The sequence below is a fragment of the Electrona antarctica genome (genome assembly GCF_951216825.1).
Source record: "Electrona antarctica genome assembly, chromosome: 7".
In the NCBI taxonomy this organism is placed as follows: Eukaryota; Metazoa; Chordata; class Actinopteri; order Myctophiformes; family Myctophidae; genus Electrona; species Electrona antarctica.
In genome coordinates, this window is record NC_136812.1 from 21,025,723 (window position 1) to 21,039,314 (window position 13,592).

The 13,592-nt window shown below is 42.6% G+C and overlaps 2 protein-coding genes across 4 annotated transcripts in view; one reads left to right on the top strand and one right to left on the bottom strand.

Moving 5' to 3' along the window:
- cep350 (centrosomal protein 350) overlaps window positions 1-4,215 on the bottom strand; it is a 44,197-nt gene extending 39,982 nt beyond the window's left edge. For all 3 annotated transcript variants that reach the window (XM_079506785.1, XM_079506786.1, XM_079506784.1), the window contains exons 1-5: window positions 3,884-4,215; window positions 1,552-1,640; window positions 1,319-1,362; window positions 1,009-1,123; window positions 438-606 (exon numbers count right to left, since the gene is read on the bottom strand). In XM_079506785.1, the coding sequence (XP_079362911.1) occupies window positions 438-606; window positions 1,009-1,123; window positions 1,319-1,362; window positions 1,552-1,627 (404 nt within the window). In that variant the 5' untranslated portion in view covers window positions 1,628-1,640; window positions 3,884-4,215. The remainder of the gene's footprint in view (window positions 1-437; window positions 607-1,008; window positions 1,124-1,318; window positions 1,363-1,551; window positions 1,641-3,883) is intronic.
- Window positions 4,216-6,492: 2,277 nt separating this feature from the next.
- LOC306927184 (glutathione synthetase-like) lies at window positions 6,493-7,926 on the top strand (the record flags this gene model as incomplete). The annotated part of the gene is made up of 1 exon (XM_079506870.1): window positions 6,493-7,926. The coding sequence occupies one exon, from the start codon at window positions 6,493-6,495 to the stop codon at window positions 7,924-7,926; it is 1,434 nt and encodes a 477-aa protein (XP_079362996.1).
- Window positions 7,927-13,592: the final 5,666 nt, after the last annotated feature.

Consider the following 13,592-nt stretch of genomic DNA (forward strand, 5'->3'; position numbering starts at 1 on the left):
CTGTTATTTGTCTAAAAGAGCTGTTCTGACGTACAAAGTCTAAAAAGCGAAAGATAACCAAATGACACACACGATAATTCAAAGGGGAAAAAACATCCTGTAGTGAAATTAACTGTAATTTCCAAATTACATTTCTTCATTGACAAAGCACAAAGACTACTTGACGACGACGTGACAGATGTAATGCTGCGTTCCCACGGGCAGATACAAAGATACAGTCTACCAATCATTTTCAATGGAAGCCAGTGACGTGAAGCTACAAAGCAAATCCAACTTTTGTAGCTGCTACAAAAGACACAAAACTACAAATAAGTTGAACTGGCTTCAACTTCAGATACAAACATGCTGTGAATCTTTGCATCTGCCTGTGTGAACGCAGCATAATACTGCAAAGAGAGGTGGCACTGGGTGTTCCAAGGCAGGGTCTCAGCATTTACCTGTAGGAGGCCAGCGGCTCTCTGAACTCCACACTGTTGTTTCTGCAGACATTGCTGTCCTGGGTGGTGTTTCTCAGTGGGCTGCGAGAACTGCTCTTTTCTGGGCTCTGGTGTCCTCGCCCCCTCCATTTGGATGACCCTCCTCCCACATCATCCATTTGTCGTCCATCTGAGGTAGGAGTATGGTTGTTAAATATCACGTTGAAAAACTCAAAAAAATTGCAATTGTAAAAATTGCCGTCTGTATATAGGGCATGGTTTTCTGGCACCACTGAAAAATCTTCAATCAAGCCATCCAGGATCTTGGTGATTCCTGACCATAAAACCATTGATTATGTGGAAAAAACATCAAAGTTGGTCATGATTCACCAGGATCCTGGATGGATTGATTCTAGGCTTAAGATAATTGATATAAATATTTTTGTAAATCTCTATGGGGAAAGATTAATGATTTTTCAGTGGTGCCAGAAAACCACACCCACTGCTATGCCCTATAGTGCGCATATTTCCCACATGTCCACTGCCTGAGCTTTAGATACAATATCTCATTCTGTATTTTCTGTATTCTTACCTCTGCGTCTGACCTTCCTGGAGGAGGATGAGGAGCTCTTCTTGTGGTCCATAACAGAGGCCAGGACAACCCCTGTTCCTGGAGTTGCCTCCAGTCGGTTCTCGATGTGCCGCAACTGGAAGGCGGGTGAAAAAATAAATAAATCAGGCCATGAAAGAGGAAGACGGAGAGCCATCTCCTCATCGTCATCTCAGGAGATTTGTTTCAAAAGACAAATCATTTCTCCCCCAAACAATGGCTTTTCACCGTAGGCAGCCGACTAATTCCAGAGCAAACTTTAGGAAGCAAAGCATCTCTCTAATGTACTTACAGCAGCTTTGGAGTGAGCCAGGCCTTTCCATACAGCTGTATGATCTGGAAACAACACAAACAAATCAAGATGTCAGTACTGTTAGGAAACTTCTTTCTATGACAACTTCTTCCAACCAACTCATTTTAATATAATTTGATTGTTTAATACTTTTAATACAATAATGTGCTGGTGGACACTAGCACAAGTACCACGCAGAAGAATGAGAAGAACAGAATAGAAGTCCTATGCACCTCTGACATTGTCCAGACCAGAAAGCTGCTGAGAAGAGCTGTTGAGAGATACCTCAGCCGTCTTGCTGCTCCTCATCTCTCCTGCTCACCTGCACAGGAATAGACAGCAAAAAAACAAAAAGCAAATTGCATTACACACACATTTGAGGAAGGATATCACATGCAAGATCATATCGCCTAGACGCCTATAATTGAATAATTTTCACTTCCATCAATCACGCACACAACCTCGGACATTAATCGCCCTTGGGATCCACTATGTCTACCGCAATGCTTTTATTTATTCCCAGCTCTCGATAATCCACCAAAAAGTGGAAGAAAGGATTACCAAAATATGAAAAAGAGAGAAAGGACGTCACTGTATAGTGTATATGGGCCTACGGCACAAAGAAATTCATAATTATATATATATATTATAAATAGCCGGTTTAGCCAGACAAATGGTAACTTTACAGAGTGGGAGATACAATAACAATTGACTATATGTACATGCAAACCACTTAGTGCCACGGTTTGACTCACTCAAGAGTAGGTCTGGGCGATATGGAAAGAAATCTAATATAATGATTTATTTATTTTTACCAAATACCTCAATATCGATAATAATATTGTATTGCGATGATAATATTCTCTTATTTTTTTCAGAAATAGCACATCTACAAGATTGTGCTTCACTGCATTGTGATGCGACAGTTTGAATCCTGCAAAGTATGTCAAGAGCCCATAGCCTACAATGACAAGTTGGCATTTAGCATCATTCTGAACGGACTCGAAGCTGAATAAATAATTCATCTTTCATGACAGGCGGAGGTTGCTGACGGCAGGCAGATATCCTGCCATTTAAAACCGGTTCAGCAGCAGCAAATTCCTCTAAAGATTTCCATGTGGGAAGATGAGCAGCCAAATGCTAAGCATGTGATGTTTACCTAAGATACCGGTCAGGTTAGTGAAGCGGACCTACCTACTGTACCACCAACCAAGAGTCATGAAACAATGGGGTTGATTTAGTTCTGACAGGTGCATTTGCCTCTTAAGACAAGCAGTGTGTCCATTTTTATCACTTGGCTTTTTTGTGCCTTCCAAACAAAGTGGACACTGCCAAAGTGTTAATTCAAGTTATGTACCACCCGCTTATCCCTATACCATAGATCTAGCCAGGTCTGTTGATATATAAATCAGTCTTTACTGGATGTTGCAACCAGGCTGGCTTTCCAGGCTTATGCACAACAAGAAACAGGTATTTGTATCTGTGTTTTCGGGGGAAATACAGGGATTTCTCAGACATCTCATATTTCACACTCCTGTCATTCCTTTCTTGCACGTCATGCCGGCTTACTCATAACAAACACATGACGCAGGTGATCATGTCAAGTTAACAGTTAAGCGAATTATAATCATGTTCTGCCCCGAAATAATATAAGAGGAACTTCCAAAAAGCCCCACTATCAACATATAGCCCCTTTCGGAACCCTGTATAAAAAAAAATTGTATCTCAAATACAAAAACGGTACGGGGTCAAGAAAATCATCCAGGCCCACCCACAGTCCCACACTGACTCTGAAATCAATCATAACAGAGCTAGCAGTAACGATGCCCTTCTTAACTATTCACACATCCCGTTTGGACTGTTAGATCACTTCCAAGCAACAAGAAACTGTCACCTGACCAACAAGAAGAGCTGACGCTATAGCTATTTTATGATAGGCCTACGGCACGGTAACTTTACATAGAAACAAAAACATATATATTGATAAGTGTTTTCGGTCACATTAGTTAGGTATGTTTAATTATAAAACAGGAACCGACACCGACCGTCCGACTCCGAGACGTACACTACGTGGTTGTGTAGCTAACACCCATCTGTAGCTACTAGCAACCGAAATGTTAATGTTCGGCTTGTGGTTACATTATTATTACCGCTTTATAACGCCAATAAACTGCATTGAAACAGTAAAGAATTAAAATCATGTATCTTTCAGGACAGTTCAACAGTGTACTTACCTTATACTGTATCTTGACATGAAACTTACAGTTTAAGTTTTACCGGGTGTACATTACATACAATATAAAGTGATCATACGCCCGCCTCCGCTGTATTAAGTTAGACAACCATTTATCTAAATATATTCTAAGGGCCACGTAATGGCCATTAAACTCAACTTTATTTAGGAAGATTGTCGCATTGTATTAATAAAGGGAGTAGTCCCACTCCCAGCCGCGCTAGCCAACATGAACATTTAGCTGCCTGTCCCCCGGTATTGTTGAATCCAATAACTTCAGACGACTGGCTCTCGAATGATGTCACATAAAAAACAACAACAGCAAATGTTACCTTTTAGGCCAACGATCCGATCTCCTCAATTGTCCATAATCAACACGACGCCTTCATGGTGATGAGGGGGGGACGGACAAACTTCTTTCGGACTACTTCTTTACCCCCCACTGTCTTTGTAGGTCTTGTTGCCAGCCTACTGCTAACTTAGCAAGCTAATGTTACCAAGCTAGTGTCAGTCAGTCAGTGTGCAGATTAGCTACTTTGTTAGCAACCTGCACTCCTTAATGTGCATTTGCAGCGTCTTTCGTCCTCCTGTCCTCCCGGTTAGACCAGGGAAAGCTACCCGCCTCTAAGGTGCCCTTTCCCGGGGTTACAATGTTGATGTTTCAAGAGCGTTCAGTTGACTATATGGTCCACCATTGACAAAACCATAGGAAAACTGATGATATGCGGAAATATCGCGATTGCACTCTGCATAAGGTACTTTGTTTTGCCCTGTGAATTTTGCGTTGAATGAAATATGACCTTTAGTTTCGACGGAGAGTGTCAGATACTGCATTTAAATGTAACAGTTAAGTTGTAACAATTACATTTCTAACGATAAAATATTGTAAAAACAGAAAAAGATATAATAATATTCATTGTGCAAAATGTATTCTGACTTCGATTTCACGAAGCTTTTAAACAAATATTATTGTATACTTATGTAATGTATGTTAATTTATTATACACTATGTTACTATGTTAATATTAGGCAATAGGCAGGCTGTACAGTACTAACCCTATTCATGTTAGTGAAGAGGAAGTGAAATAACCTGATATCAATTGTAGGCAAAAATCTACCGCCAGTATGTGTAAGTTTTACTCATGTTGAGAAAGAGCGTCCCCTGCTGTGCAGTGGGAAAGTAAAGTACATTTTACTCAAGTACTCTAGTACAATGTTGAGGTATTTCTACTGGAGTATTTAACACTTTTCAATACTTTTACTTCTACTGATACTCTACTATCTTTGTTATCTATTATTATATATAGAGTACCCTGGGCAGAATTGCATCAAGACATACAATACTATATAAGATATCAATACTAAGAGCAGTAAATGTGTATTTACAGAAAAACATTGGCCGCCCCCGTCATTATACTTTTGGCAAGCTAGAGGATTTGAGGAACTGATCTCTGGTAACCTTGAGGTCATTGCCCCCCCATCCCCCCACCCCTTTTTCCCATCACTGTACATGTTTCTTTTCCCTTTTTACCTCCTTTATGATGAATTCCTGTTCTGTTCTTTGACTATATAGAAGTGTCTATTTGTACGTCTCTAAATGTTTTGATGAATTGAACAAGGTGGACCCTCTTGTAAACAAGTGTAATGCTTAATTGGGTCATCCACTCACAGTTAACAGTCTTTGTATTGAGTTTGTGCTTGAAATGTACTGTAATTCTGCAAACTGTTAATAAATATTTCAATCAATCAATCAATCAATTGCTCATTAGCTCTGCATTTCATTTTCCAGTTTTTCTCCATCACTCTCCGCTATAATCTTCATCGTGTATACGTTTCCAAAATTATGTTTCTGTTCAGGGCAGGGGTTATCAATCAATATGTCCATATACGGACAAATGTGTCCATTGGAAAGACTTGGCATTGTCCGTGGAACATTTTTGATTTTCTTTTTTAAACACCCTTATAATGTTCATATTTTGATCATAGATCCCATTACTGAATGCCAAGTCTTGAGGTTTTCTTCAGAATATGTATGACACTTATTTACTACAACGCTATGGCACATTAGGAGTCCAACTACTGTAGTACTAGTGGTTGTCAAATGTTTTATTTTCAATGACCCCTCAACTCTGAGAGTGTACAAATGTAACCAAATGCACCCGTAAGGGTACATTTGGTTCCATTTGAACACTCTCAGAGTTACAGACTTGCTATGGTCATTCAGGCTTGTCCTCTCATTTTGTATGTCCATGGCAAAAATTGAATTTTGACAGAAATGTCCACCACAAGCCGACATGGTGATGACCCCTGGTTCAGGGATGTGACGACGACACATTGGCAACACACTCCATTTTGTCCATAGCTGCATTGGGAACTCTGAGTCATAGTGATGACGTGGTCCGCCGGCCCTCCCATATAACCCAATTATTATAATATATAGGAACATGCACAACATTCAAAGTAATAGGGCGACAGAAAAGAGTGTGTCCATTGAGTTCAATGGAGAAGTGGCGCCATGTTCTATTCTGTTCCTCAAGCTATTTCTGCAGTATGTATAATAATGGAAGTCAAAGGCAGTGGGATCAGGAAGACATTTTGCCCAAATATGGAGTCATATAGCCTAAACGTCATAGAAAATGTCATAGATAATGTAAATTTCCAGTATAATACTAATATCACCCTATAATGTGTCCACGTGAATTGTGTTGAAAGTCCATTCTGCCCAGACTGAAGCTCTGTGCTCTTTAGATACCTCAATAAAATTGTATATATTGTGCACATTGAAAAAAAAGTGATCAGAAATGTTTCTGATCTCTTTTTTTCCTCCCTGAACCAATTATCTAACGTTTATCAATTAAAATAGTGTATTCATACACTTTTCCACCTGGCTCTCATTAACTTCAATGCATTTGTGTAGAATTGCAAGGACAGGTGAATAACAATGGCTGCCAGAGGAATACCAGAGGACATACTGATGAATACTAAACTGGTCAATGACTTAGAGACAGTGGCAAAAGATGCAGCTCTCATACATGGAGTCTTAATGCGTACCAATGAGAGCCCCAACTCGTCAGAGATGGTGACGTATGCTCCTTTCACACTCTTCCCTTCCCCTGTGTCCAAAGCTGTGTTTTTGCAGGCTCTGGCAGTGCAGACGCACTTCAATTTACTGGTGGACAAAGTCAGCCAGGACTCTGTGTTTCTGAAAGAGGCTCTTGCCAGCACCATTGCAGTTGATGATTTTACTGGAAGGTTGTTCAGTATCTATCAACAGATTCAGAAAGAAGGAAGATCTCAGTCTATTGTGTTGGGTCTGAATCGGTCTGACTACATGTTGGACCAGAAAGAGGATAGAATTTCATCTCTGAAGCAAATTGAGATAAACACAATTGCTGCAAGTTTCGGGGGTCTCTCCTCACGGACACCAGATGTCCATCGGCATATTCTTAGAGTGGCTGGTCGGCTAGAGGAGAGCCAACGTGTTTTAGACAACAACTCAGCAGCAGGTCTGGCCAGGGGGATAGAGAAGGCCTGGGAGCTCTATGGATCAGAGAGAGCGGTTGTCATGTTCTTGGTTGAAGAGGCTCAAAGAAACATCTTTGATCATCGGTACATTGAGAATGAGCTCTGGAAGAGAAATATTCCTACAATTAGAAGGCGTTTTGAAAATGTATGTATGACAGCATCCCTTGACCAGGACAAGCGACTATTCGTAGATGGACAGGAGGTTGCAGTAGTGTATTTCAGGAATGGTTACATGCCTCAGAACTACACCTCTGAACGAAGTTGGGAAGCTCGTCTGCTGATGGAGCGCTCTCTGGCTGTAAAGTGCCCAGACATCTCAACCCACCTTGCTGGAACCAAGAAAGTCCAGCAGGAGCTGGCCAGACATGGAGTTCTGGAGAGGTTCTTCCCTCAGCAGCCCCAGGTGGTGGAGCAGATCAGAGCCACCTTCACTGGCCTCTACACACTTGATATGGGCCCTGAGGGAGACCAAACGGTGGAAATGGCTTTATCTCAACCAGACCAGTTTGTCCTGAAGCCCCAGAGGGAAGGAGGCGGTAACAACGTCTATGGATCAGACATCTGCCAGGTACTAGAGCGAGTGAAGGACAGCAATGAGAGGACTGCATACATTCTCATGGATAGGATCCGACCAAGTCCCGTACACAACTACCTACTAAGGCGGGACTCACCTCTCAAGCTCACCAGCTGTGTCAGTGAACTGGGAGTGTTTGGAGCTTATGTCAGGCAGGGCAAAGACATGGTAATGAATGAATGTGTGGGTCATCTGCTGAGGACAAAGAGTATTGAACATACTGATGGAGGCGTAGCAGCCGGAGTGTCTGTGCTGGACAACCCTCTCCTAGTTTGATAACTCACACTGACCCCTCCTTTTGGGCTCTGAACTGTTGGTGCTGCACAAAAGGCTTATGGGAATACTTTCATTACCAAGCAAGGAAATACGAGTCGTTTTGTTGTGTTTTGGGTCAATTTATTAATTTATGTATTAAGTAGCCATGTAATAAGCAGGATGGCTGAGTGGTCATTGTTTATAGATAAATCACCTTCAGGCTGATTAACCTGTCGCGTCGTTGGTTAATCAGCCTGTCTGTGATTTATCTATAAAAACTCACACCTGTGTGAAGTGAGGGGCGCTCTTATCATCTTACAACATCGAGGAGGGAATTCGGTATAATACAACGACTCAAACTTGATACATACAGGTACTGTATGTTTTACGTGTAACCTCTATTAATCTAACTCTAATATATTAAAGTCTAAGGGCCTGTACAGACGAGGACGTATTCGGTGTTTCTGGGGCAAGTAATTAGCCGATCTACCCTTTTTGTCACACGGAGACGGCGTTTTGGGGGACTTTAACGGCTAATTTTGAAACTACCTTCCAGAGTGGGAAAGTTTGGAGACGCGACTTTCACGTCTCCGTGTGTACAGCGAATGCCGCCTAATTTGCTGAAACGGTGATGTCATAGTCCCCTCGCCCCTCCAAACTAACCAGTGTTAATGGTTTATTTCACCATAACCACTTACATATAAGTATCACAGCTATTTTATATTTGCACATAATGTCTATAAATCTCTTCTCCAAAAATAGCCGATCTGCAGCCCGCACGCATGCAAACCGTTGTTGAGATTGAGCAGGCATGCACGAGAGAGGAGTTGTGTGTGAGGAGCTGATCACAGATAGAGGGAAAGTGTTATATTTGGCCTATTATTTATGCTATATATTATTGACCGCGTCGCAGTCGCAGTCACAGTCACAGAGAGAGAGAGAGAGAGAGAGAGATGCTGCGTGTTAAAAAATAGAAGGGGCGCGCTCTCTCTCGCTCTCTCTCTCTCTCACACTCTCTCTCTCTCTCTCTCTCTCACACTTACTTTGTGCTTGCTGCTGTTTTCAGAAGAATTAATCCAAGGTTTGTCATATATTATGGTTTAGTAGGCATACACTTTAGCTGGTCAGTCAGTGTGTGCAGACTCAGAGAGAGAAGCAGCACTGCTCTGCTCATTAAATTGATATGACGCATATGCGCATCTGATCAAGATAATTAGTTATTTGGCAACACCTGTGTGAAATACCAACGCTTTCATATAGCCTTTAGAATAAGCTTTTTCTTTTTTTGTGGCCATCTACAGGCCAGCCATGTGTACTGCATCTTTATCTTGAAAACGAAGCAGTTTACCGGTCTCGAGTGGACGTCGTACATAATTAACATAACCGCAATGTAGACGCAGTAAAGTTTTATATCGTTCACAAAACTTAGGCGGGGAACAGCCCGCGACGTCCTCGTGAAGGCAGCCCCTTAGCTCATGTTGCTATGATTAGGTGATGTAATGATGATGTAAAACAAACGGTGTCAAAACAAACATTAAATTCCCTTCATTGTCAATGGCATTGTTAAAACAAACATGAAATGTACTGTAATTCTGCAAACTGTTAATAAATACTTCAATCAATCAATTAATTAATCAAGGCCCTTTATTAAAAACAAACAGTTTTGTATGCGAATATACAGGGCCGGCGGCGTCCTCACTCGGCGTCCTCAGGGTACTAAAAGTGTTTTTGCTCCTAGTGAACTCCCAGTGTATTCCTAGTTCCTGTTCTCTTCGTGTTCCTGGATTTTGGAAATAAACGTCCTACACTTCCACTACTTTGCCTCTCTGCCTCTGTCCTGCTCTTGGGTCCGAAAACCTCCTGCCTCGTACTGTGACAGAATGATCTGACCAGCCTGGACCCAGCGGACAGAGGTTTTATTTTTTGATTTTAGTTTTTTGAACTTGCCTGTTTCGAACAAGCTGCCAAGGCCGTCCACCATGGCGGCTCTACCTTTTTCATATCAAGACTTTGGCGTAACAAAGGATGTCTTTTATGAAGAACCACAGTTCATTGATCAACTGGCTAAATACTGGAGGCAGGATCGTGAATTTGCCCAATACGTGCCATTTTTCAGATGGGAGAGTAGGGGTGCACCTTTCCCTCAGTTACCTACTGAAGAGGTTCCTCCAGTCTCCCCTGCTCTTCAAGTTCAGCCCACTTCGTCACCAGCCCCCCAGAGTCCCAGCCAGCCCAGCAATCCGCTGCCCGGCACTCTACTTCCCAGCACCATGTTGCCCAGCAAACAATATTAGTTTGCCTCTTCTAGTTAGTTACAAGGCTGCAGCCTGTCGCGCATGCCAAGCTGTCATTCTCAGAGGACATTAGATGGTTGAATAATCTTTTATAGTTTGGTATTGATAGCCTAGCACAGACTCACCTTTGCCATGTACCAAGCTATGGCCTGCGCCTTGCTTATACGGTGCTTCAGTCCGATGCGGCCTCTCTTCCGCTTTTTCTCAGAAATGCAGAAACCAGGTCCTAAAACACCAGAATGAGCATTTAGAGAAATGCAATCATGAACTTGTTTGGGCATTCCGGCTTTGAAACTCATTGTTGGTACAAGAACTAAACAAATTATCTTTGTCAAATAGTGTATGTTAAAAAGGACCTCACAAAGGGCTCATTTATACCGAGTGCACCAATCCATCTGCAAGTAAAGCAGGTCAAATGCACCCACATAACTTTCTTTTATTTTTGTATTTATTAATTTTTATCCCACAATTTTGTAACCCATTTTTCACCCCTGTGTCAATTATCTAATGTGATCCTGGGCTCTACACACCCTCCGCCAACCTGGGGGGGGGGCAGCGGACTGACCTGATGCTTCCTTCCATGCATGAGGAGTCCAATCTGCTTCTTTTCACCTGACAGGGGGGAGTTTCCCTGGTTGGACGTAGCGCGTGGAAGGAACACGTTATTCCAACCAGTTCCTTTCCCCTCCATCAGGCACCCCCATAACTATTAGCATTTTACAAACATAATACAAAGGACCAAGATTCATTAGAAAACCCTTCATGGGCAAATTAATCTTCCATAATCACAAAAATATAACCAACCCTTGAGATTCCAGATACTCACCACGCAGAAGTCCATTCCGAAGGTGTTCAGCGGAAAGGAAGCGCCGAATCCAAAGGTTCCCGTATCTGAGAAGTTCTTCCTCTTCAATTTGTATTCCTTTTGCTAGAGGAAGAGCAATGCAGGGACAGACAGACACACATAGCTCCTTAATGGTGTGGTTGTGTCATAGAGTGGAGAATGCCATATTTCTGTGTTGAGGTGCTGGAGCCAGCTAGATGATATGACGGTGGTTGCACCACTCAAAAACACAAATGCCATATAAACAGCCTATTGTGGATCGATCTAAACTTGCCGCTTATGAGGTGTATGACACTAAAGGTTGAATTATGCCATGTGTGCCAATGTGTCTGCTTAAGTACACAGGTCTACTATGTAGCTCATGTGCATTGTGCACCTCTTCAAAAGAGGAAACTAATGACAATGTGCTAAACAAGAATTATTCATAATTATACATAAACTGTAAATTACTGCTCTTGTGATCTCACATAATATACATCTTCTAGAATAATCCTCTCCTTCTCACAGAGAAATTCCAGCCATTTCCAGTGTAAACACTGCACCATAAAGTAAACACAATTACTAATGGCGTTTCAAAAATGAATGCATGACAATGCCTTCTAGTTTTGCAGATGGCTAAAGCCTATGCATAACTACCATAACTATGCATAACTATAATCACTCACTACTCTAGGCAAATCATATTAGACCTGATGGTAGCACGTAGTTACATAAACAATGGTAATTCAGCCTTTAGTGGTCTACTACTGTACATGATCTATTAAACGAAGAGAAGAATATGCCAGCCTAAAGCTGGTCCATCACACTAGAGAATAATTCATCCAATCAGTGTCAGATTCGCCACCACTGAAAATCGCAGGGAGCATTCCCAATTTGATACTGATCAGAACCTCACTAGATCGGTTGTTTTCTAAATCCACTAATGTGCACAGCATTAGGCACTAGACAAATATTAAGGTATTTAGAGCATCCTCACGTCACGGAAAAAGATACCCAGGACGCTGTCTATCACTTCAGTGTCACGGACGGTACAGTAGACACCAATCCTCACATTCCTGCGGACACCAAAGGATCCAGCTTTGCGGGCTGCAGGGGGAGGAGTATAAAAAATATAGGATAAAATTGATGATCTATTCTACTTTGTGAATGACACACTGTACAGGCCTATACACAAATAAAGGTTCCTTTTGGTTCCATTTGTACACTCATTACAGACACCATGGGCCAGATTCACAACGCTGTTTAACGCTCAAATTGTCAGCGTACAGACATTTACGACCATTCCAACATGAAACCATGTAGGCATTTGAATGTCAAGTTTTCTGGGCCAACCAGACCAAAACGTCAAAACGTTTAAGTATAATCTCAAATACCTACCCTTTGAGTAGACAGGTTTCTGTCCTGTGAGCAGCCACCCTATAAGCTCTATACAATGTGTCTCCATCCTGGCCAATGCAGATATGGAGGACCTGTCACGATCTGTGACATTTTCTGTTGTGCTTTTGTTTTGTAGTATTTTTGATCCCTTGGTTTCCTCTGTTGCTTGTTACCTGTGTTGTCTCACCAGTACCCTGATTACCCTAGTGTTTCCACCTTGTCTTGTTAGTCTTTTAGCCAATCATTGTGTTGATTATCTGTTGAATTCACCTGTATTGTATTTATACTCCCCTGGTTTTTCATTTCCTTTGTCAGATCATTGTTTTTGCTCCTAGTGAACTCCCAGTGTATTCCTAGTTCCTGTTCTCTTCGTGTTCCTGGATTTTGGAAATAAACGTCCTACACTTCCACTACTTTGCCTCTCTGCCTCTGTCCTGCACTTGGGTCCGAAAACCTCCTGCTTCGTACTGTGACAGAATGATCTGACCAGCCTGGACCCAGCGGACAGAGGTTTGATTTTTTGATTTTAGTTTTTTGAACTTGCCTGTTTCGAACAAGCTGCCAAGGCCGTCCACCATGGCGGCTCTACCTTTTTCATATCAAGACTTTGGAGTAACAAAGGATGTCTTTTATGAAGAACCACAGTTCATTGATCAACTGGCTAAATACTGGAGGCAGGATCGTGAATTTGCCCAATACGTCTCTGCAGCCCCGCCTCCCGTGTCTGCAGCCCCGCCTCCCATGCCTGCAGCCCCGCCTCCCATGCCGCTTCCAAGGTCCTCCGCCTCGCCTTGGCCTCCTGGCCGACCTCCAGAAGGCGTCTCCTGTACTTCGTCGCGGCCTCCTGGCCGCCCGCCAGATGACACAAGCCTTGCCTCGTCTCGACCTCCCGGCCGCCCCCCTGAGGTCATCCCTGCCTCTGCCCCCGAGGTCGCCTGTTCTTCCCCCTCCCATCCTCCAGGTCGCCCACTTGATGTTACCTGCTCAGCCCTAGTCCATTCCCCTGGTCCCTCTGCCTGGTGTCACCCCAGTACAACCACCATGCCCACGTGGGGTCCATGTTACCAGACCCCCGTTTTGTTTTTTTTCTTGGTCCCATGACAGTCAAAACATGTATTTATCGTCACAAACTTGGTCCTCTATAACAGTGGTTCCCAAAGTGGGATCCGGGG